Source organism: Anser brachyrhynchus (assembly GCF_964034855.1).
Source record: "Anser brachyrhynchus genome assembly, contig: SCAFFOLD_56, whole genome shotgun sequence".
Taxonomy (NCBI): domain Eukaryota; kingdom Metazoa; phylum Chordata; class Aves; order Anseriformes; family Anatidae; genus Anser; species Anser brachyrhynchus.
In genome coordinates this window covers 796,909-821,959 of record NW_027663703.1, presented here as the reverse complement: position 1 = coordinate 821,959, position 25,051 = coordinate 796,909, and the positions used below count along the sequence as shown (strand labels likewise).

General features: G+C 53.8%; 2 protein-coding genes and 1 long non-coding RNA gene across 3 annotated transcripts in view; 2 read left to right on the top strand and 1 right to left on the bottom strand.

Annotated features, from left to right (window-relative positions):
- The window catches only part of LOC308186999, a 207,176-nt gene that overhangs the window by 123,135 nt on the left and 58,990 nt on the right, over positions 1-25,051 (bottom strand). The gene's annotated exons all lie outside the window — the stretch shown is intronic.
- On the top strand, positions 2,769-3,794 carry LOC308186947 (olfactory receptor 14C36-like; the record flags this gene model as incomplete). Its single annotated transcript, XM_080609097.1, has 1 exon — positions 2,769-3,794. The coding sequence occupies one exon, from the start codon at positions 2,769-2,771 to the stop codon at positions 3,693-3,695; it is 927 nt and encodes a 308-aa protein (XP_080465223.1). The 3' UTR covers positions 3,696-3,794.
- On the top strand, positions 22,088-23,934 carry LOC308186949 (olfactory receptor 14C36-like; the record flags this gene model as incomplete). The annotated part of the gene is made up of 1 exon (XM_080609099.1): positions 22,088-23,934. The coding sequence occupies exon 1, from the start codon at positions 23,008-23,010 to the stop codon at positions 23,932-23,934; it is 927 nt and encodes a 308-aa protein (XP_080465225.1). The 5' UTR covers positions 22,088-23,007.

The following is a 25,051-nucleotide window of genomic DNA, read 5'->3' as shown; positions in this document are numbered from 1 at the left end:
CAACCTGCCCTTGAACACTTTCTGGGATGGGGCATCCACAGTTTCCCTGGGCAACCTGTTCCTAGGAGTCACCACCCAGATAAGAAAAGAATTTCTTCCTCATACCTCATCTAAATCTACCCTTCTTTGGGATTCAAACCATTGCTCCTCGTGCTGAAGGGATCCATATTCCACGTGTGTCTGTGTAGGTGTAGGTTTTCCCAGAAAATATCCTAGCATAGAAAGAGCCCAACACACATTCCCTCTGGTCCTGGCTTTGCTTGCTTTGTAGTGTCATTGGGTGTTTCAGAGATGGTTCTCATGGTAATTCTTGCGTGGGTCAGAAATTCCACTAAACAAGTACCTCACTTAGTGCGTGTAGAGTCCTGACACTCCTCACGCTGTTATTGTGTGAGAGTCACCACCATCAGCGTGAGCCATCGGCACCCAACCATGAACAGGTGACAAAAGGGAGCTTCAGGGCAGGGGGACCTTGGGAATGTCCAGCCTTCAGCCAGCAGAAGCCCACTGCAGGTGGCAAGGAGACGTGGCCAGTGCTGCACGTGGGGCAGAATACCTGCATCCATCAGGGCAGGGTTGGACGTGAGAGGCTGAGGGGGGACCCTGAGGAGAAGGCGTGGGTGCTACGAGGACACCATAGGAGCCAGTGGGACATTCTGAGAGGGAGCAAGGCCAGCTCCTTACGGGGCTGCACTAGGGGCAGTGGGGGCCACCCAGACCACTTGGGTTATTGTCCCCCTCGACTCAGTGCTGCTGTGGCTACCTCTGGAGCAGGGTGGCCCAGGCTGAGGGACCTGGGCTTCTTTGGCCCTGTGTCGTGCAGGCTCTGGGCAGTAGAGAAGTAGGCTGAGACTGCTCGAGGGCTGGTTGCAGTGATGGTGGAGTTTTTCCTCTTTGTCCGAAAGAGCATGGGAAAGAAAGGACATCACAAAATTCAGACTGGGTGTGGGTGGTGAGATGGGGGCTGAGGTGAAATGCTTCTTGAAGAGCAGAGCTGTGGTGCAAGACGTCACGCAGAGGGTGTCAGGATTAGCCCCTGGCTTTGTGTTTCATGGATTACTGAGGGCAGATGGAGAGACATCAGTCAAGGCAGGGAGGTGCAAGGTGGGGAAGCAAGGTGGGTATCTAAGTCCTGCAGGGTAATAGGTGCAGACATGAGACAGCATAGGACGGCCTGTGATGGTTATTGTTAAGGATCCTTTGGAAGATGAAAGCCCCCGACAGAGCCAACAGCTTTGTCTGCTGGGCTCTGGCTCTTGTCAGTGAGGCCTATGAGGAGACACCTCATCCTTACAGCATTAGGGTCTCAATGCCTCCTCCTCCCCCTCCAGGAGCCTAGGAGATGTCCTCCTGTAGCCTTGTACTTGGCACTGCCCTTACCCACTGCGCACTGACCTAGAAAGAGCCCTAAACCCTGCTGGAGGGTCAGGATCTCCCTTCCCAGAGGCTGGGGTCGGGGCCCGACTGTTGGACTTCATGGGACACATCAAGGTTTCCTCAGCACCAGGGCCACCTTTCCTGGGCCTTGGTCTCCCCGTCATCACTGCCTGCACTTTTCTGCTCTAACAAGTCCATGGGGAGGCTTTGTCAGTAATGTCCCTCAGTGGGACTGTTAACACTGGGAGAGGCTTTGCAGTTTGCATCAGACTTGGACTACTTGAGAAGCTGCTTCAGCCACCCACGAGCAGCTCCTGTGCCAGGCGCAGCAGGGCTGGGGGCACTGCATGCAGCTGGCATGGGGAGAGGAGAGGAGGGGGAGAGAGGTTCAGGGCAGCCTGGCATAGAAAGGCAGGGGAGAGCTGGCAGAGGGAGAAATCCTCACAGCCACCTCCACACGGTAAGTGTCTGGGTGCAGGGCAATGCCGCTGCGCACCCTGCCAGGCTCTCCTGGAGCTGGCACAGCCCTCAGGCGATGGCAGCTGTCAGGAGGACGCTCGGTGTTGGAGTTGAAGGGCACGCACGGCTTGTGTGCTGCAGGGTGAGCGTGCAGGGCCCGAGGGCTCCTTGTCTTGGGGCCGGCTGCAGGCTGTGCAGCCGGGGGTGCAGGCAGGGGTGCCCAGGGCTGTGGTGCAGAGCAGGGTCCCTGCTGTGCCCCAGGGGCTGTGTGGCGGGGCAGGGCCTCTGCCGCCTGCCAGGCTCAGCACTCAGCCTGCCCGGGGAGCTGCCCAGGGGCTGCGGGGAGAAGCTGCGGCTGGAAGGAGTCCACCCTGGCACGGCACGGCACGGCATGGCAGGGCAGGGTCCTGCTGCTGCCCAGAGCCTGCTGCCTGGGGCAGGCTGCTCACAGCCCCACACCTCCCCAGGGCAATGCACAGCAGAAATGCCCACCAAGAGCGACCTGAAGGCAGTGCACTTTTAGAATCTGCTTCGTTTTCCTGCCCATGTGCTGAGGCAGAAGGATGGTAATGGAGTAGGAACATCTGTACTAGAGACTAAGGCTCCTTGAGCATTGCTGCTGCTCTGGGGCACCTCACAAACCTCTGCATACAGACGGTACCAACATCACCTTTGTTGTTTCTTAGGGAAGTATTTGACCTTCTCCTCACGTCCTGCAGCAGGGACATGTCCCTGGCCTGTAGACTTCTCAGATCACTCCGGGTTCCCTTTTACCTGTTGCTGCAGACCAGGACTTGCTGCTGCACAGTGAGGCAGTGTTTTGGTTTGTGTGGTGTTTGTTGAGTCATTCAATGGATTGCAGTCAAAGAAGTCCTTAAATTTTGCACAGTCTCTGCTTCTTTTGGACAGGCTCCCTTGCTCCGAGGCAAGAAATGTGTAACAGCAGCTCCATCACCGAGTTCCTCCTCCTGGCATTCGTAGACACGAGGGAGCTGCAGCTCCTGCACTTCGCGCTCTTCCTGGGCATCTACCTGGCTGCCCTCCTAGCCAATGGGGTCATCATCACAGTCGTAGCCTGCGACCACCGCCTCCACACCCCCATGTACTTCTTCCTCCTCAACCTCGCCCTCCTCGACCTGGGCTCCATCTCCACTTCTGTCCCCAAAGCCATGGCCAATTTCCTCTGGGACACGAGGGCCATTTCCTACCCAGGATGTGCTGTACAGGTCTTTTTGCTAGTCTTTTTGATTTCAGCAGAATTATCTCTTCTCACCATCATGGCCTACGACCGCTACATCGCCATCTGCCAGCCCCTGCACTATGAGACCCTCCTGGGCACCAGAGCCTGTGCCACCATGGCAGCAGCTGCCTGGGGCAGTGGCTTTCTCCACGCTGTGCTGCACACTGCCAATACATTTTCACTGCCTCTCTGCTGTGGCAATTCCCTCAACCAGTTCTTCTGTGAAATCCACCAGATCCTCAAGCTCTCCTGCTCAGACTCCTACCTAAGGGAAGTTCAAGTTCTTGTGGTTAGTGCTTTTCTATTTGGGAGTTGTTTCGTTTTCATTGCTCTGTCATATGTGCAGATCTTCAGGGCCGTGCTGAAGATCCCGTCCCAGCAGGGATGGCACAAAGCCTTTTCCACGTGCCTCCCTCACCTGGCTGTGGTCTCCCTCTTTATGAGCACAATCATGTTTGCCCAACTGAAGCCCCCCTCCATATCCTCCCCATCCCTGGACCTGGTGCTGGCAGTCCTGTATGCAGTGGTGCCTCCAGCAGTGAACCCCCTCATCTACAGCATGAGGAACCAGGAGCTCAAGAATGCCATACGGACACTGATGACCAGGTGTTTTTCATAACCAATAAACATTCTTGCCTCTCTTCTTCTGAGAACACCTGAAAACGTTACTCACGATAGGCCATGCCTGCCCTTTTTTCTTGTGTTGCTGGTACTTTCCACTAATATTCTGAGTAATTTTGTTCACTTAGAAATAATATTCTTCATTTTGGTTTTCCATTTAAACCAAATAAAGTAACATTTTTTCCTTATATCGTTCCTCCAGGGCCTTTACTGTAGCTGCACGGACAGTTCCTGTGTGCAGAGGTGGAGGGGAAAAGAGTCGTGGCCCAGCAGTCCAGCCCGGGAGTACCAGCACTGGGTCCATGCAGAGCTGCTCTCCTGCCACTGCCACCCTCTCCTGCTGAGCCCTGCTGGCGGTGTAAGGTCTGGCTGCTCCTGCAGCTTGGTGCCAGTGCTGCTGTGTGGCCATGCTGGGACCGCAGGCAGGGACAGGCATTGGGCACTTGGGTGACACAGCTGGCCTCCCCCAAGGGAGACATGGGAACAGAAACCCTTTGGTGCTGCTGCTACCTGCAGGCACATCGTACGCACATGGAGAGAGGAACAAGAGCGAGCACAAAGGCCATCAACTATCCCTAGGGGTGTCATGAAGACCAGTGGGGCAGAGTGTCTTCAGGTTCCTTCATCCTGAGAGTAACAACCATGGGGCATCTGCCTGAATAGCACAGAACAGTCCAGGTGGAATGCACCTTCAGAGATCATCTAGTCCAAAGTGCAAGACCTGAACGCAGCTCTGAGATGTGCTTCCTTGCACCTCCGAGGTCCCTGTGCCCATTCCTCATGCCTTGGGGCATCTCAGAGGAGGGCAGAGCAGGGCAATGCACCGCAGGGCTGAGGTGCCTTCCATCCTCTGGCAGTGGCTGCAGGAGCCAGAGGGACCCTGCAAGTGTGCAGTGCACTGCCTGTGTGTGTGCAAGGCAGGGACCCGTGTCTCTGAAGAGCCCAGTGTGTATGAGCAGTACGTGAGGCCAGCTCAGATGTGGGCACCTCACAGAGCCCTGACATTTCTCTGTGCAGAACTCCAGTAATTACCCCCAGAACTCCAGTAATTACCCCCAGTGTTCCCATGAGATTTCTGTCACCCTCCTTGCACACGTTCATTGCAAATGCCTCTCTCTGACATATCACGCTACCCTGCCTTCTGGACTGGTGGCGACAGCAAACTGGAGGCTCTTGGTGACAGCCAACATGGCTTCACTAGATCGTGCCTGACAAATCTGGTGGCCTTCTACGATGGGCTTACAGCGTTGGTGGAGAGGGGAAGAGCAACTCACGTCATGAACCTTGACTTGTGCAAATCATTTGACGCTGTCCCACACCATATCCTTGTCTCTCAATTGGAGAGACATGCATGTGATGGATGGATCACCTGGTGGGTAAGGAAGTGGCTGGATGGTCACCCTCAAGGAGCTGGAGTCTACAGCTCGATGTCCAAGTGGAGGTCAGTAAAGAGTGGTGTTCCTCAGGGGCCAGTATTGGGACCAGCACTGTTTTAACACTTTGTCAGTGACACGGACAGTGTGATTGAGTGCAATCTGAGCGAGTATGCTGATGACACCAAGCTGGGTGGTGCAGTGGATACACTGGAGGGAAGGGATGATATGCAGTTGGACCTGGACAGGCTTGAGAGATTCTCCTGTGAGAACCTCATGAGTTTCCCAAAGGCCAAGTGAAAGGTCCTGCAGCTGGATTGGGGCAATCGCAAGCACAAATACCGGCTGGGGGGAGAATAGGTAGAGAGCAGCTCTGAGGAGAAGGACCTGGGGTGTTGGTGGATGAGAAGCTCAACCTGTGCCGGTAATGTGAGTTTGCAGCCCAGAAAGCCAGCTGTATTCTGGGCTGCATCAAAGAAGTTTGGCCCAAAGCTTGAGAGAGGTGATTCTGTCCTTCCACTCCGCTCTCGGGAGACCCCTCCTGGATTACTGCATTCAGCTCTGGGGCCCCGAACTCAAGAAGGACATGGAAGTATTCGAAGGAGTCTAGAAGAGGCCAAAAACATGACAGAGGGGCTGGGGCACCTTTTCAATGAAGACTGGCTGAGAAAGCTGGTTCTCTTCAGCCTGGAGAGACCCTATAGCAGCCTTCCAGTACCTAAAGGGGCCTTTAGGTAATGTTTTAAAACTAAAAGAGGGTACTTTAAAATTAGATATAAGGAAGACATTCTTTCCTTTGGGGGTGGTGGTCAACGGAACAGGTTGCCCAGAGAAGTTGTGGCTGACCCATCCCTTGCCCCTTTGTGGCCAGAAGCCTCCCGTGCCAAACCAAGCTGGAGACCCCCCCTGCAAAGTTGCTGTTTAACCTCATCTTTTCTGCATGGGGCCTCCTCTGCACCACAGAGCCCAGTCTCAGCTCCCACTTTGCCACAAGCGTTCTGCATGGGCGCTACAGGGCCTAACTCTCCCATGTCCTGCCCTGGCTCTGCCATCCTGCTGGGCAGGGGAAAGGGTGGTGAGAGCAAAGGGATGCATTTGGGTGTGGAACGTGGGGCCTGGCAGAGACAAGGAGTCGAGGGAGAGGACAGGGTAAGGAGGCAAAGGCAGCACGAGCGGTGGTGTTGGTGCGGGGCCACGTTTGTGCCAGGAGCATGAGTGGGCATCAGGTGGCAGGAGGCGAGGGTGATACTGTAAAAGCCAGTCAAAGGAACTCTCTAAGACTCAATTTGGAGTTTTAGAAAGCAGGCGTTCTTTCATTGAGGTGCTGGACTTAGTGGGGATCACTCCACCTAGTGTGCTTACAGAACTGTTTGAGCTATAGGGGTTATATACAATCAAAACATACATGTTAATCAGATTCCCCAAAACATATTCATACTATTTCCTGTAACTCATTAAAATCAGTAAATGTCTCTGACCCATGCACATTTGTTTCCACTGGTGGTCTTTCAGGGGTCTCTGGTGGTCATCGGTAGTCTTCCTCACTATGTTCGTTAGTTGAATCCAGTTCTTGTCCATGCTCAAGCCATCTAAATCTTTCTTCTCTTCTTCTATCATCTTAGGCATGCATACAAAGCTTAGTTGCTTACACATCCAAGGATATACGCATAGCATGAGTTCCTCGCCTAATCTACTGACACATCCTCTAGGCCTGGGTCGGCTTGCCCTCATTCTGAGATACAAGTCTGGAGGCTCTTATAGATAAAGCTGACTAATTAGTGAGTAAGGTAACATCAGGGATGAAAGTTTCTAAACTTCCTTCTATCTAACAAAACCTAGTAAAGGTTTCACCTACCTGCCAATGAAGCTTTTCAAATTTGATGCCATTGTTCTGTCAAGGAAGAGACCATTTTTCCTTTCAGCTTGCTATCGAGAGGAGGCCAGGAAGCGCCTCCCAAGGCCGCTCCTGCCAGCAGAGACAAGGCCGTGGCCGAGGGGAGGGGAGGAGGCTGGAAGGGCGGTGGTGAGGTCCCTGCCGCTGTGTGGCCTGGTTGCCCCGCAGGAGATGTGCTGGCCGGCAGGCCTTGTGAGGTCACCCAGCGCGTCACAGAGCACCCCAAGGCAGCAGGGATGGCACTGGAGAGGCGGGTGGCAGAGCGCAGCCAGGGGCTGGCTGTGGGTCCCCTCTGCTGCAGCCGCCTGACGGAGCGTGGCAGGAGGAGGGCAGGCAGTGCTCGTGGCAACCACGCTCACGGTTGCCTTGCCACAGGCTGCTGCAGAGCTTGGGCATGGCCACCACAGCCCCAGCCCCTTGCAAGGCACTGTAGCTGCTGGGACAAAGGCAGATCCTGGTATAGAGCCAAAAGAAAAGGAGGTCATTGGTGAATAAGCTGAACAAGACTGTAATGACCCCTGGGGGACAGGACTTTCTGAAATCAAGGAACACCACATTCACTGCTTCCCCCTCATCTGCCCAGCTAGTCGACTCATCATAGAAGGCTATCAGGTTGCTTAAGCGTGATTTCTCCTTGGGGAATCCATGCTGACTACTCCTGATCAACATATCCTCTACATGCTTGAAGATGACCTCCATGACCAGGTTCCGTTGCGGTACATTTCAGAATGGGCAGTTTCTTGTGAAACTCTTGGATTTGGTGAATAAATGTCATTGCATTTTCCAAGGAGAAGAGAGCCTCTCTTTCCCACCTTGTGATGCTCTGCATCAGGGGCAGAACAGCTCCATACATGACAGCAGGCTTGGACCGGACTGCAGGAAGAGCAACCAGGAGGAAAAGAGCCTGGGCACAACCAGGGATGCCATATGAGCCGGCAGTGCTAAACACGGATATGGTCATGTCCACGCTGGGCTGCACTAGGAGGAGTGTGTCCACCCAGGCAAGGCACTTCTCATCTTCCATGACTCCACACTGGTGTGGCCCTAACTGGAAGAGTCTTTCCCAGTATGAGGCTCCTTTTCTGAAGGAATAGTGAGGAATGGAGAGGGTTCACAGGAGGTGTGCCAAGACAGGGCTAGGGGTCATGCGTGTGGAGGCTGAGAGCCCTGCGCTTCCTAGGCCTGGTGAAGCTCAGGCTCAGGGCACTCTTGTAGGAGCTCCTGAGAGCTGGAAATCTGCTTTCAGAGATGATGGCCCATTTTGGGTAGGGAGAAAGAACGTGAGAAAGGAAAGCCACCACAATCTGCTGTTTTGGAGGTCCAGCATGGTGATGAGCAGAAAGAAATGGCACTCCAAGGGCAGTGCTGTGGTGACTGCCAGGGAGCCTGGATCAGCCCATGGCTTTGTGTTTCAAGTCAAAGACAGTGAGCACAAGCAGTTCCTAGTATGGGTAGGGAGATGCTGCGGTGGGGAAGCAGGTTGGATGTCCCCAGGCTGCAGGGAAAATGGTTCAGGCATGGGGCAGGATAGGACAACCTGTGGGGAGATGTCCAAGGGCACTGACAGGGCTGGAAGGCCCTGACAGAGCAGAGGTCTTTGTCCCCTTGGCTCTGACTGTTGTCTCTGCCACTGGGACCCAGGAGACGACACACTGTGCTCCTGGCACTGAAACCATGTGGCCTCCCTGCAGCCCTGTGCACTGGTGTTGTACTGTTGTCCTTTAGATGCCATCACACACCCCAGATCCCACTGCCCCTTGAAGAGCAGCATGAGGAACAGAAGCTCTCTTCCCAGAGCTGGGTGTCAGGCCTTGGTGTTTGCTTTGTTAAAATACATCAAGGTTTTGCTCGGCATCAGGGCCACCTTTACTTTGCCTTTGCCTGCCTGTCGTCACTGCCTCCCATTTCCTTCTCTAACAGGTCCGTGGGGGAGCTGTGGTGGTAATGGCCCCCAGTGGGACCAATTAACACTCCCAGAAACTTCAGCATTTCTTCTGGCCTTCCCTTCTTGTGCGCCCGGCGCTATCTCCTCTCAGGACCAGAGGTCCACGGACTCAGCACCAAATACACCCTGGGGCTCAGTACAATGCAGAGAGCCCTCCTGTGCCCTCTTTCTGCCCAGCAGTTCCTTCAAGGCTTCAGGGCTTGTACATCTAAGTGGGGAGATTTCGGGAGGGTAGCGAATGAGGCAGATTTCAATGAACAGTTGATAACAAGAGAGTTTTCCCTTCAGGTTGGATTCTTTCTTGATGTATTTCAATTCTCTGCCCTCTCCCTTTGCTATTGATCCAGAGGGTCTCCTAAGGAGGCCTGGTCAGCTTGGAAAAGCGGTCCCTTGAGGCCAGACAGTCTGTGGGCAACCTTGCTCCTCACCTCCCCAGCCCCACCATTTCTCTCAGGAGCCACCTGGGACTTGCAGCACTTCTCCTCCCATCAGACTTCTCCAGTCGGGGCTGCAGCTGCATGTTACAGCTCCTTTGCACCAACTCCCAGACCTTTTCCCCACAGAACTGCCTGCACGCAGGCACAGAAGGATTGCTCCCCATTGAAAACCAACCAAAGTTAAGTGTGATGCAGTTCAGTAAAACACTCTCCTCAGCTGTGTGCCCAGTGCAAGCTGCAGCTAATGACGGTCACCTTCCACAAGGGATGGCCATACAAGAACTGTTTCAGACAGAGTGTTTGAGGTGATGAACATGCGCTCTTTTTTAAATTTTATGTATTTATTTTTATTTTCTTTCCTATGTTGGAATAGTTTGTTCACCCTTCCAGGCAGACCTTGCTAGGTTCAGAGGCCCCTCTGTACTGGGGCTGGGAGCTGTCAAGAGGACCTGTGGGAGACCGGAGGCCCTCAGGAGCTGCAAGTGGAGGCTGGGCAGCGTGTCTCGGATCATCAACACTGGCCATTATTAACTATTAAAACAAAGGAAAACAAAATCACAAAAATCGTAAAAGCGGAAATGTGCATCAATCATAAACTATCAATGCTTTAGAAGTTTGCCTTTATTTCTGTTTAGTTTTGTTTTATTTATTTTTTTTTAATTTTTATTGACATTTCAAAACATTTCTAGTATTGTTAGGCCAACACCATTAAAAAAGATCATTCTGCATCTTGTACAAAGCCCTGTGACCCGCCCCCTCCTTGCCCCCCCAAATCTTATCTGCCCATGCAAGGTCCATGACAATTCACAGTCTTTGCAGAAAAGTAAATAACACTGAGATTTTGACCTCGCTGCACAGATGGAGGAAATCAGGGCCATGAACCTGCATGCAATATTCATTTTTCCAGGTGAAAGGAAAGTGTGGCAAAAGTAGAAACGATGCTCAGCTGTCCTTTAGGGCCAGGACAGAGTATGCATTCCCTTCAGACAGGTGAAGAGACGGAGTTCACCTGCCTGGCTTTAGATGGTCCCCTACAGCACAGGAGGATTCAGGCCCCACAGCATCTCCTCTGTCGCCAGCAGAAATTGGGCCTGAGGTCAAAGGACCACAAGGCATGTTGGCAGGGACCTCAGGAGGCCTGCAGCCCAAGTTGTCACAAGCACAGCCAGAACAGGCTGTTCAAGGCATGATCCTGTTGCATTTTGCAAAACCAGCAAAGATGGAGACTGCACAGCCTCCAGGTGACGCCTGGCTGAGCTCATGGTGAAAAGGCTTTTTGCCTTCTCTCCAGCCTGAAGCTCTCCTCTTTCAGCTTCACAGCTGTTGTCTTTTGTCCTCCCACCCTGAACCCAGCTGAAGATCCTGGCTCTGCATCCTCCACAACCCCCTCAGAGCTACAGCCAGAGGAGGTCCCCCTCGTCCTGCCCTTCTCCAGGCTGGACAAGCCCAGCACCCTCAGCCTCTCCTCACAGGCAGAGTGCTCCAGAGCATCTTGGGGGCCCTGTGCCAAACCCGCTGCAGCTTGCTGACATCCCTCCTGTCCTGGGGACCCAAAATCTGGATGCCGTCTTCCGGATCGTCCCTTCCCTGTATCCCCTGGCCTTTCCCGGCTCACACAGCCCAGGATGCTGCTGGCTGTCCTTGCTTGGTACAATTCCGTTGTTATTATTCTCCCTTCCTTTTCTGTCCCCTTCAACAATTTTCACCTCAACCGACAATTTCTTTCCATTTTCTGGTTCTCTCCCATATCCCTGAGCTCAGAGGAGAGGGAGCTTTTTGGCAAAGACTAAGGCAAGAAGAACGCACTGAGTCCCTCAGCCCCATCTGTGCCCGCTGCTATGAAATGACCTCTGGCACTGAGGAGACGTGGGGGGGTGCCTCCCATGACTGGCGTGTTGGAATGGAAGGACACGGACTCTTTAGGAAGGACAGGCTAAGGACACGAGGAGGGGGCATCGCCCTCCCTGTCAATGAGCAGCTGGAGTGTCTGGAGCTCTGCCTGGGGACAGATGTGCCTTAGGGAGGTTCTTGGGTTGCCCCTGTAATGCTTTTATACCCCAGGGAGGTTCCTAGTGCTCCAGAGAAAGCCTTGGATGCTCTGTGGAGATGCTTTCGGTTCCCAGAGACATATCTGTGTACCCCAGGGAGGTTTTAGTGAACCATGGGGAGGGGCTGGAGGTCCCCATGGGGGATCTCGGCTATCCCTTGAGGTGCTTGTGTACCCTGGGGAGACGGTTCTGAGTTCCGTGTCAAGACTTGGGTGTCCAGGGCAATCTTTGTTTGTACCAGGAGGTGCTTGTGTGCCCTGGGGAGATGTTACAATGCTCAAAGGAGATGCCTGGGTGCCCCGGGGGCATGTCTGGGTGCTCCAGGGACACGCCTGGGTGCCACAGTGAGTGCGTTATTGCTCCAGATAGATGCTTGGGTGTTCTCAGAATGTACTTGGATGCCTCTGGGAGATGCTTGTGCGATCTGGGAATTTCTTGGGTTCATAAGGGATTGCTTGCACACCCCAGGGACAGGCTTTGTCATCAATGGGAGGAACCTGGGTGTCCCACAAAAGTGCATGGATGCTTTGTGGAGATGCTTGGGTGCTCCAGAGAGATTCTCATGCGCTCAAGGAAGGTTGTCTGGGTCAAGCAAGGAGATGCTAGTGTGCCCTGGAAAAATGCTTGGGGATTCCAGGGGGATCCTTGGGTCCTCCAGGAAAGTGCTTGTGTTCCCCAGGGAGATGTTTGTCAGGTTTCTCCAAGGAGGTACTTCATTGCTGTGTGGAGATGCTTGGGTCCTGCAAGGATTTTCTTGGGTGCCCCATGGAGATGCTTGGGTGCCCACGGTTGATGCTACTCTTCCACAGAGAGGTGCTTGGGTCTTCCAAGAAGGTATTAGATAGAAGTATGGAGATGCTTGGGTGCTTGAAGGATATTCTTCTTATTTAGGGTAGATTCTTGAATGCTCTAGGTAGGTGCCTGATATCTCCAAGGAGGTGCTTATGTGCCCTGTCACGATGCGTGGGTGCCCACGGGGACATATTATGACCCTTCTAGGTGCTTGTGTACCACATGGAAGCTCTTGGGTGCCAAGGGAGGTGCTTCCCATCTCCAGTGAGATATTTGTGTGTCCCAGGTGGTGGTATGGAGCCCTGGGGAGATGCTTGGGTTCTCCACTCAGATGTGGGAGTGCGGTGGGGAGACCCTTGGGTACTGCCATGAGGTGCTTGGTACTTCTGTGTCGCAGGGAGATGCTTGGGTGACCTGGGGAGAATTTGGATGCTCCAGAGAGGTGTTTGTGTGCCTCAGGGATATGTTTATGTGCTCTGGGGAGAAGCTTGTTTGACCTGGGAGTATTCTTGGGCTCTCTAGGAAGCTGTTCAGTTCCTCTGAGAAGACACTCGGAAGCCCCAGGAGGTGGTTGGGTACTGCAGAGAGCAGTTTGTGTGGTGCAGGGAGGTGCTGGAGTGCTCCACTTGTGCTGCTGAGTCCCTTAGAGAGCTGCTTGGTTGCCCCTGTGAGATTCTAGGGTGACTCTGGATGAAATTCTGACTCACAAGCAGGTGATTCCGGTCCCCAGCAAGGTGCTTGGTTGTCCCAGGAGGTGCTTGTGTACCATGAGAAAAAGCTTACAGACCCTGAGGAACTCCTTGGGTGCTCCAGGAAGGTGCTTGGATTCTCCAGGGAGATGCTTGTGTACCCAGGGAGATGTTTGGCTTACCCAGGGCGATGTGTGGTTTCTCCAGAGAGGTGCTTCATTGCTGAAGGGAGATTCTTGGCTGCTTGAAAGATATTCTTGGGTGGCCTTTGCAGGTCCTTGGGCACCTACAGGTGTTGATCTGGTTGCCCAGGGAGGTGTTTGGTATACGAAGGAGATGCTCTCAAGCATATCCTTAGGGCACCTAAACACCTCACTGGAACACCAAAGCCTCTCTTTGTATTATCCAAAAATCTCCCCAGGGAAGCCAAGCACCTCCCTGGAACACTCAAGCACCTCATGGCAGTACCCAGGAATCTCAAACCCACACTCCTACATCTGAGTGGAGAACCCAAGCATCTCCCCAGGGCTCCATACCACCACCTGGGGCACACAGACATCTCACTGGAGATGGGAAGCACCTCCCTTGGCACCCAACAGCTTCCATGGGGTGCACAAGACTCTCCTTAGGTCATTCAAGTATGTCCCCGTGGGCACCCCAGGGAACATCAGCATTTTCCTTGTGGACCCAGGCATCTCCTTCTAGTACTCAAGCATCTCACTGCGGATGCACTGAAAAATTGTCCCAGACCACTAAAGGGTTGTTTAGAAAAGTCAAGAAAATACCAAGAGTACTTAAGCATCTCCCCAGGGAACCAAGGTACATCCTTCAAGCACCCGAATACCTCTCAACCATCTCCCCAGAGAATGCAAGCAGATTTACTGAGGAACAAATGCACTCACTGGAGCACTCCTTTATCAGTCCAGCGCACCCCAGCACCTCTGGGGAAAAGAAGGCACCAACCAGGAGCACCCAAGCAGCTCCCTGCAGCACCTGACTGTCTCCCTGGACACACAAGGATCTCCCTGGAGCATGCAATCTTTAAGAGCCAGGCTCCTGCCCTGGAGCACCCAAGCACCTCTCGGGGAACACAAGCACCTCTTTGGGCACCTGAGCATATCCCCAGGAAAACCAAGCACCTCCTGATCATCTCCCCACGGTTTGTCCAGGGAAGACCTTGGATGGACCTCCCTGGAGGACCCTCAAATATATCCTGGGAACAACAGCATCTTTCTGAACCACTGAAGCAACTTGGAAAAAAAAATTCCAGGAAGCCAAGCATTCCATTGGAGCTCCAACGAATGCCCCCGGGGCAAACTCCCTGGATCAGCCCTGAAGAACCTTGGAGGAGACAAGGATTTCCCTGGGCACATCAGGCCCTTCCCAGGTTACTCAGGAACCTCCCTGGAGCACCCTGGAATCTTCCTGGGGCAACCAAGGAGATCCTTTGAGAATCCAAGCATTTTCCTGTGTCACCCCGGCATCTCCACTGAGTACCCATTGAGTCCATCTTTCAGGGAACACAGAGATCTTCCTCGGTAACGCAGGCATCTCTGGTGTATCCTCGGAGAACAAAAGCATCTCAGCATTTCAGTAGCCAAAAAGCACACTTTCCATCAAAGCACCTCTCTTGGGAAAACAAGCATCTCCCTAGGGAACAGAAGCATCCTTCTGGAGGAACCAAGCATCTCTGCACAGCACTCAAGCCTCTCCCTGGAGCTACACAGTTCCTCCCCAGGCACATTGCTTTGGAACACCAATGGAAACATTTGGAGCTCCCTGCAGCCATTTCTTTAAGCATCATTGCAGGGCACACAAGCATGAACATTTTAGGGACCCAAGCATTCCATAGGAGGAGCGAAGTGTATCCTCAGGTAGCCAGGGATATTCCTGAGGAACCAAGCACCACCCCAGAGAACCCAGGCATCTTCCTGAGTCTCTCCAGCAGCACCAACGAGCATCCACTGAGTACCACCTCTCAGGAAACGCCAAGATCTTCCTGGGCAGCCCAAGCACCTCCCTTGGAAACACAAGCACGTCCATGGGGATCACAAGCATCTCATGCCAGTAGCCAAGCATCACACTCACCATCAAAGCATCTCTCTGTGGAGAGCGGGCATCTCCCAAGGGAACAGAAGCATCCTGCGGGACAAACCAAGCATCTTACTGGACACGGAAGGAACTCCCTGGGGCAGCAATGAATGGCCCCTGCGAACTCCAACATTGTTCAGGACATGCCAAGGATTTCCCCAAGAAACCCAAGGGTCACCCTGGAGCACGCAAGCCTTTCCCTGGAGCTCCAAAGAAACTCCCAGGAACACAGCTCTGTCCCTGAGGCAACAAACATTCTCCCCAGGGAACCCAAGCTTCTTTTTGGAGGACACAGGCACCTCCCCACGGCTCTCACGCACCTCACTGGAGCACAGAGAATTTGCACTGTCTAAACCTCTCACCTCCTGATGCACTCCAACACCGCCCAAAGGCAGACAAGCATTACTTTGAACCACCCACAGACCTAAAGAGAGAAGCCAAGCATCTCCTTGGAAGAGCCAAGCACCTGCCTGGGGAACAGTAGCATCACTCGTGGGTGCTCAAGCATCTGCATAGGTCACCCCTGAACGTCTTCTGAGCACCCAGGAATCTCCCTCCAGCAATGAAGCACCTCTCTGGAGAAACTATCCGTGGGCCTGGGTCAGCCAACATCTCCCCGGGTACACAAGCATCTCCCTGGGGAAGCATTTTCCCATGGCACCCAAGCACCACCTGGGGGACCCAAGCACATCCTTGGGGACCACAAGCACCTGCCTCGGGGCCACATGTACCCCCAGGTGCACACAGACCTCTCACAGGGGCACCCAAGCACATCCCTAAGGCACAGCACAACACACTTGGAGCACTCAGGCATAGCCCTTGAGAATGCAAGCGGCTCTCTGCAGTACCCAAGCACCTCTTGGGGCATCCAAGTGTCCCCTAGGGGAAGAGGAGCATCTTCCTAGAGAGCCCAACGATGTTCCCAGGGCACACAAGTATCTCCTCAGGGCAAATAAGCATATCCCTGGGACACACAAACACCTCCCGGGAGCACCCAAAGTTCTCCCCAGTCACCCAAGCATCTCCCTGCAGCACACAAGCACCTCCCTGGAACACACAAGCACCTCCCTAGAACACCCAAGCACCTCATGGCAGTACCTAAGAATCTCCCCAGCACACTCCTGCATCTGAGTGGAGAATTCAACCATCTCCCCAGGGCTCCATACCACCACCTGGGGCACACAAACTTCTCACTGGACATGGGAAGCACCTCCCTTAGCACCCAAGAGCTTGCATGGGGTGCACAAGCACCTGCCACAGTCATTTAAGTATGTCCCCGTGGGCACCCGGGCATCCCCCAGGGGACACAAACACCAACGTGCAGGAACCAAGCATCTCCCCACAGCCCTCCAGCATCTCCCTGGAGCCAAGCATCACACAGAAAGCACCCAACCATCTCCCTGGAGCACCCAAAATCCTCCCTGGAGAAACAGAGCTTTGCCCTGGATCAGACAAACCTCTCCCTCGGGCACACAAGCATATCTCCTAGGGTACACAAGCATCCCCAGATAGCACTCAAGCCTTTCTCTGAAGCCACCAAGAAACTTTCAGGATCACCAGTCCATCCTCCTGGGACAGTCAGGAAACTCCCTGCATCACCCAGGTGTCTTCTTGGAGAAACCAAGCATCTCCCTGCACACCCAGGGAGCATCTGGATAGAGCAGCTAAGAAGCCTGGGGAGCAGCCAGAATATTCTTGGGATAGCGAAGAATCTCCATGGAGCAAGAAAGCATCTCCTGAGGCACCCAGGCATCTCAGGGGAGCACACAAGCATCTCCTCTGCACTCACCAGCACACCCTTCAAGTTTCCTGGGCCATTCAGGCTCACACTGCGGTTCAGCCCCTGCTCCATCGCGCATTCACCTCCCTGTCCTGCCCTGCTCCGCCCTCGGAGCTGCTGCCAGGGGCTTCCATCCCCACTGGGGCCTGCCCGCACCCCTGGCCCTTTATCCCAGCTGGGCTGCCGTGTCACGGCCCCACTGTGGCAGCTGGGTGACACAGCCACCGCTGCCCCCCTGCCCACTGGGCACCACTCAATATTTATTTCTTTGGACTCACAGCTTTGTCAGTGACACAAAATGGGTCAGATTCACCTCCAAGAAAAATATTGCCGGCATCTTCCATAAACTTCACAGGTAATGAATACCAAATAATTCTTGAAGTTTTAATCAAAAGTGTTGGTGTTCTTCTTTCTTTCTTTCCTTCTTGTCCATGTTTAGCAAGTTTTCCTTTTCTTCTTAAAGGTCCAAACATATGTCTTTCTCCTTCTCTAGTTTGGAAAGCTCTCATAAAAAGAGATCTTCTATTTCCAGCTGCTTGCTCTACTCTTCTGCTAAGAGGAATCCTCCTGGTTTGTGTCTTGTCCTTGTGTCTGGGTTTGCTTGGCCAGCTTGTGTCTCAGCACTTCTGCTGAGCATTCACAAGCTCCGTTGCCCTTCTTTTGCACAAGGCAAAGCAGAGGACTTGAGGTGAGCAGCCTTGGGCCTGCTGAGGGACCTGCTTGGAGGATTCCTTTGGGATATGGTCCCCCTCCCTGCAGAGAGGAGGGGTGCAGGGAGATGGTTGATGTTTGAGCATCGACTGATAGAATGGACTGGCTTGGAAGGGACATTCCAGGTCATCTAATTCCAACCTCCCTGGTATGGGCAGGGACACCTTCCACCAGACCAGCTTGCTCAAAGCCCCATCCAACCTGCCCTTGAACACTTTCTGGGATGGGGCATCCACAGTTTCCCTGGTAAACCTCTTCCTAGGACTCACCAGCCTGATAAGAAGAGAATTTCTTCCTCATACCTCATCTAAATGTACCCTTCCTAAAGATTCAAACCATTGCTCCCTCCTTGGTCTATCATCTCCTTGTCAAGCTCATGAACGGTCCAACCTGACACACGGGAAGTAAGCCAAGTGGCAGGAGGCTGGCACGAATGAGAAAGGAACTCCTGATCAAAATCAACAGGAGGAGGAGGCAGATAAATGGTGGGAGCTTGCTGCCTCCCAGCATCAAAGGCTCAGTGATTCTGAACAGGAGACTCGTTACGGTTTGTGAGTTTAGGAAATGGGAGGGGACTGTGGGGCAAGCTCCTGGCTAGACAGAGGGTCCAAGTCCAGCTGCTGGAGGGATCCATTTTGTCCGTGTGTCTGTACAGGTATATGTTTTCCCAGAATATACCCTAGCAGAGAACAAGCCCAGCATTCATTTTGTCCTGGCTTTGCTTGCTTTGTAGTGTGTTTGGGTGTTTCAGAGATGGTTCTCATGGTAATTCTTGCCTGGGTCTCCACTAAACAAGTACCTCCCTTAGTGCCTGTAGAGTCCTGACACTCCTCACGCTGTTATCGTGTGAGAGTCACCACCATCAGGGTGAGCCATCGGCACCCAACCATGAACAGGAGACAAAAGGGAGCTTCAGGGCAGGGGGACCTTGGGAATGTCCAGCCTTCAGCCAGCAGAAACCCCCTGGAGGTGGCAAGGAGAAGTGGCCAGTGCTGCACGTGGGGCAGAATACCTGCATCCATCAGGGCAGGGCTGGACGTGAGCAGCTGAGGGGGGACCCTGAGGAGAAGGCGTGGGTGCTACGAGGACACCATAGGAGCCAGTGGGACATGCTGAGAGGGAGCAAGGCCAGCTCCTTACGGGGCTGCACTAGGGGCAGCGGGGGCCACCCAGACCCTTACCCACTGTGCACTGACATGCACTGACATCTGACATGCTCAGATACTCAAAGAACTTCCTTGGGAGCTCTGGGGATACGTTAGAGCATTTGGGGAGGTTCTTGGGTGCCCTGAGGAGATGCTTTGGTGCTCCAGTGAGATGCCTGAGTGCTGTGAGGAGCTGCATGGCTTCTCCAGGAAGATGCCCCGTGGAGATTCTTGGGTACCAACACTGATGCCGTTCTCTTCCAGGGAGGTGCTTGGGTGCTCCTGGGAGATGCTTTGGTGCTGTGGAGGGTGCTCCAGGAAGATGCTTGTGCTCCCAGCGAAGATTTTGGCTTTCAATAGGGAGGTGCTTGTCTTCTCCAGGGAGGTGCCTGAATGCTCCTTGAAAAAGATCATGTGCTTTGGGGAGGTGCTTGGGTCCTGCGAGGAAGACAGGTTGGTGGTGTGGGGAGACTGTTGGGTGCTCCAGGGAGATGCCTGTGTGCTGCATGGAGCAGCCTGGGTACCCTCAGGACGTGCTTGTGTGCCTAAGGGAGATGTTGGTGTGAACCAGGGCAATGCTTTGCTTCTCCAGGGAGGAGCTTGTTGCACCTCCCTGGGGCACCCTCACATGTCTCCTGGGAACCTCAACATTAGGTTGGAGACACCGTTTGTGCAGCAGACAATTGGTTCACGTTGTGCTGTGGGACTGCTCAAAGCCAGCCCCTGCTCGAGCAGCTGCTGAGCTCCAGCCCCTGCTAACGCTGCAGCGGGACTCTGGCCCTGCTCAGCCTCGCACACCGCTTCAGCCCCTGCTCCATGGCGCACTCACCTCCCTGTCCTGCCCTGCTCTGCCCTCTGCTGCCTGCTGCCAGGGGCTTCCATCCCGACTGGGGCCTGCCCACACCCCTGGCCCTTTATCCCAGCTGGGCTGCCGTGTCACGGCCCCACTGTGACACCTGGGTGACACAGCCACTGCTGCCCCCCTGCCCACTGGGACACCACTCACTATTTATTTCTTTGGACTCACAGCTTTGTCAGTGACACAAAATGGGTCAGATTCACCTCCAAGAAAAATATTGCCGGCATCTTCCATAAACTTCACAGGTAATGAATACCAAATAATTCTTGAAGTTTTAATCAAAAGTGTTGGTGTTCTTATTTCTTTCTTTCCTTCTTGTCCATGTTTAGCAAGTTCTCCTTTTCTTGTTAAAGGTCCAAACATATGTCTTTCTCCTTCTCTTGTTTGGAAAGCTCTCATAAAAAGAGTTCTTCTATTTCCAGCTGCTTGCTCTACTCTTCTGTTAAGAGGAATCCTCCTGGTTTGTGTCTTGTCCTTGCCTCCGGATTTGCTTGGCCAGCTTTGTGTCTCAGCACTTCTGCTGAGCATTCACAAGCTCCGTTGCCCTTCTTTTGCACAAGGCAAAGCAGAGGACTTGAGGTGAGCAGCCTTGGGCCTGCTGAGGGACCTGCTTGGAGGATTCCTTTGGGATATGGTCCCCCTCCCTGCAGAGAGGAGGGGTGCAGGGAGATGGTTGATGTTTGAGCATCGACTGATAGAACGGACTGGCTTGGAAGGGACATTCCAGGTCATCTAATTCCAACCTCCCTGGTATGGGCAGTGACACCTTCCACCAGACCAGCTTGCTCAGAGCCCCATCCAACCTGCCCTTGAACACTTTCTGGGATGGGGCATCCACAGTTTCCCTGGTAAACCTCTTCCTAGGACTCACCAGCCTGATAAGAAGAGAATTTCTTCCTCATACCTCATCTAAATGTACCCTTCCTTAAGATTCAAACCATTGCTCCCTCCTTGGTCTATCATCTCCTTGTCAAGCTCATGAACGGTCCAACCTGACACACAGGAAGTAAGCCAAGTGGCAGGAGGCTGGCACGAATGAGAAAGGAACTCCTGACCAAAATCAACAGGAGGAGGAGGCAGATAAACGGCGGGAGCTTGCTGCCTCCCAGCATCAAAGGCTCAGTGATTCTGAACAGGAGACTCGTTACGGTTTGTGAGTTTAGGGAATGGGAGGGGACTGTGGGGCAAGCTCCTGGCTAGACAGAGGGTCCAAGTCCAGCTGCTGGAGGGATCCATTTTGTCCGTGTGTCTGTACAGGTATATGTTTTCCCAGAATATACCCTAGCAGAGAACAAGCCCAGCATTCATTTTGTCCTGGCTTTGCTTGCTTTGTAGTGTGTTTGGGTGTTTCAGAGATGGTTCTCATGGTAATTCTTGCGTGGGTCAGAAATTCCACTAAACAAGTACCTCACTTAGTGCCTGTAGAGTCCTGACACTGCTCACGCTGTTATCGTGTGAGAGTCACCACCATCAGGGTGAGCCATCGGCACCCAACCATGAACAGGTGATAAAAGGGAGCTTCAGGGCAGGGGGACCTTGGGAATGTCCAGCCTTCAGCCAGCAGAAACCCCCTGCAGGTGGCAAGGAGACGTGGCCAGTGCTGCACGTGGGGCAGAATACCTGCATCCATCAGGGCAGGGCTGGACGTGAGCAGCTGAGGGGGGACCCTGAGGAGAAGGCGTGGGTGCTACGAGGACACCATAGGAGCCAGTGGGACATGCTGAGAGGGAGCAAGTCCAGCTCCTTACGGGGCTGCACTAGAGGCAGCGGGGGACCACCCAGACCACTTGGGTTATCGTCCCTCTCGACTCAGTGCTGCTGTGGCTACCTCTGGAGCAGGGTGGCCCAGGCTGAGGGACCTGGGCTTCTTTGGCCCTGTGTCGTGCAGGCTCTGGGCAGTAGAGAAGTAGGCTGAGACTGCTCGAGGGGTGGTTGCAGTGATGGTGGAGTTTTTCCTCTTTGTACGAAAGAACATGGGAAAGAAAGGACATCAAAAAAATTCAGATTCAGGGTGGTGAGATGGGGGTATGAGGTGAAATGCTTCTTGAAGAGCAGAGCTGTGGTGCAAGACGTCATGCAGAGGGTGTCAGGATCAGTGCCCTGGCTTTGTGTTTCATGGATTACTGAGGGCAGATGGAGAGACATCAGTCAAGGCAGGGAGATGCTCAGGTGAGAGCAATGTGGGGAAGCAAGGTGGATATCTAAGTCCTGCAGGGAAACAGGTGCTGACATGAGACAGCATAGGACAGCCTGTGATGGTTATAGTCAAGGATCCTTTGGAAGATGAAAGCCCCCGACAGAGCCAACAGCTTTGTCTGCTGGGCTCTGGCTCTTGTCTCTGTCAGTGAGGCCTATGAGGAGACACCTCATCCTTACAGCATTAGGGTCTCAATGCCTCCTCCTCCCCCTCCAGGAGCCTAGGAGATGTCCTCCTGTAGCCTTGTACTTGGCACTGCCCTTACCCACTGCGCACTGACCCAGAAAGAGCCCTAAACCCCGCTGGAAGGACAGGATCTCCCTTCCCAGAGGCTGGGGTCAGGGCCAGACTGTTGGACTTCATGGGACACATCAAGGTTTCCTCAGCACCAGGGCCACCTTTCCTGGGCCTTGGTCTCCCCATCATTACTGCCTGCACTTTTCTGCTCTAACAAGTCCATGGGGAGGCTTTGTCAGTAATGTCCCTCAGTGGCACCGTTAACACTGGGAGAGGCTTTGCAGTTTGCATCAGACTTGGACTACTTGAGAAGCTGCTTCAGCCACCCACGAGCAGCTCCTGTGCCAGGCACAGCAGGGCTGGAGGCACTGCGTGCAGCTGGCATGGGGAGAGGAGAGGAGGGGGAGAGAGGTTCAGGGCAGCCTGGCATAGAAAGGCAGGGGAGAGCTGGCAGAGGGAGAAGGAGCCCCCCCGGCACGGCACGGCACGGCACGGCAGGGCAGGGTCCTGCTGCTGCCCAGAGCCTGCTGCCTGGGGCAGGCTGCTCACAGCCCCACACCTCCCCAGGGCACTGCACAGCAGAACTGCTCAGCAACAGGTACCTGAAGGCAGTGCACTTTTTAGAATCTGCTTCATTTTCCTGCCCATGTGCTGAGGCAGAAGGATGGCAATGGAGTAGGAACATCTGTACTAGAGACTAAGGCTCCTTGAGCATTGCTGCTGCTCTGGGGCACCTCACACACCTCAGCATACAGACGGTACCGACATCACCTTTGTTGTTTCTTAGGGAAGTATTTGACCTTCTCCTCATGTCCTGCAGCAGGGACATGTCCCTGGCCTGTGGACTTCTCAGATCACTCCTGGTTCCCTTTTACCTGTTGCTGCAGACCAGGACTGACTGCTGCACAGCCCACAGCACAGCCCCCTGCTTCTTGTGGCACCCTCAGAGCACCAACCAGAGAAAAGACAAGGAGGGCAGAAAGATCGTCCTGAAATGAATAAGGCAGTATGTTGTCTGTGTGGTGTATGTTGAGACATGCAATGGAATTTCGTCAGAAAAGTCCTAAAATCTTTGCTTCGTTTGGACAGACTGCATTGCTCAGAGGCAATAGATGTGTAACAGCAGCTCCATCACCGAGTTCCTCCTCCTGGCATTCGTAGACACGCGGGAGCTGCAGCTCCTGCACTTCGCGCTCTTCCTGGGCATCTACCTGGCTGCCCTCCTAGCCAATGGGGTCATCATCACAGTCGTAGCCTGCGACCACCGCCTCCACACCCCCATGTACTTCTTCCTCCTCAACCTCGCCCTCCTTGACCTGGGCTCCATCTCCGCTTCTGTCCCCAAAGCCATGGCCAATTTCCTCTGGGACACCAGGGCCATTTCCTACCCAGGATGTGCTGTACAGTTCTTTTTGCTAGTCTTTTTGATTTCAGCAGAATTATCTCTTCTCACCATCATGGCCTACGACCGCTACATCGCCATCTGCCAGCCCCTGCACTATGGGACCCTCCTGGGCACCAGAGCCTGTGCCACCATGGCAGCAGCTGCCTGGGGCAGTGGCTTTCTCCACGCTGTGCTGCACACTGCCAATACATTTTCACTGCCTCTCTGCTGTGGCAATTCCCTCAACCAGTTCTTCTGTGAAATCCCCCAGATCCTCAAGCTCTCCTGCTCAGACTCCTACCTAAGGGAAGTTCAAGTTCTTGTGGTTACTGCTTTTCTATTTGGGAGTTGTTTTGTTTTCATTGCTCTGTCCTATGTGCAGATCTTCAGGGCCGTGCTGAAGATCCCGTCCCAGCAGGGATGGCACAAAGCCTTTTCCACGTGCCTCCCTCACCTGGCTGTGGTCTCCCTCTTTATGAGCACCATCATGTTTGCCCACCTGAAGCCCCCCTCCATATCCTCCCCTTCCCTGGACCTGGTGCTGGCAGTCCTGTATGCAGTGGTGCCTCCAGCAGTGAACCCCCTCATCTACAGCATGAGGAACCAGGAGCTCAAGAATGCCATATGGAAACTGATGACCAAGTGTGTTTCATAACCAATAAACATTCTTGCCTCTCTTCTTCTGAGAACACCTGAAAACGTTACTCACGATAGGCCATGCCTGCCCTTTTTTCTTGTGTTGCTGGTACTTTCCACTAATATTCTGAGTAATTTTGTTCACTTAGAAATAATATTCTTCATTTTGGTTTTCCATTTAAACCAAATAAAGTAACATTTTTTTCTTATATCGTTCCTCCAGGGCCTTTACTGTAGCTGCACGGACAGTTCCTGTGTGCAGAGGTGGAGGGAAAAAGAGTCGTGGCCCAGCAGTCCAGCCTGGGAGTGCCAGCTCTGGGTCCATGCAGAGCTGCTCTCCTGCCACTGCCACCCTCTCCTGCTGAGCCCTGCTGGCGGTGTAAGGCCTGGCTGCTCTTGTAGCTTGGTGCCAGTGCTGCTGTGTGACCATGCCGGGACCGCAGGCAGGGACAGGCATTGGGCACTTGAGTGACACAGCTGGCCTCCAGAACAGCATTTCCCTCCTAAAAGGGCCGTGCCTGAACGCTCACGTCATCTTTTGGAGTTGCCATCCGATCAGAATGTGCTCAAAGAGAGTCCCAGATGCTCCCTGGGACACAGGATGTGCTGGGAGAAGAGCAGGGCCTGTCCAGGTGCAGGGAAGACATGGGAACAGAAACCCTTTGGTGCTGCTGCTACCTGCAGGCACATCGTACGCACATGGAGAGAGTAACAAGAGCGAGCACAAAGGCCATCAGCTATCCCTAGGGGTGTCATGAAGACCAGTGGGGCAGAGTGTCTTCAGGTTCCTTCATCCTGAGAGTAACAACCATGGGGCATCTGCCTGAATAGCACAGAACAGGCCCGGTGGAATGCACCTTCAGAGATCATCTAGTCCAAAGTGCAAGACCTGAACGCAGCTCTGAGATGTGCTTCCTTGCACCTCCGAGGTCCCTGTGCCCATTCCTCATGCCTTGTGGCATCTCAGCGGAGGGCAGAGCAGGGCAATGCACCGCAGGGCTGAGGTGCCTCCCAGCCTCTGGCAGCGGCTGCAGGAGCCAGAGGGACCCTGCAAGTGTGCAGTGCACTGCCTGTGTGTGTGCAAGGCAGGGACCCGTGTCTCTGAAGAGCCCAGTGTGTATGAGCAGTACGTGAGG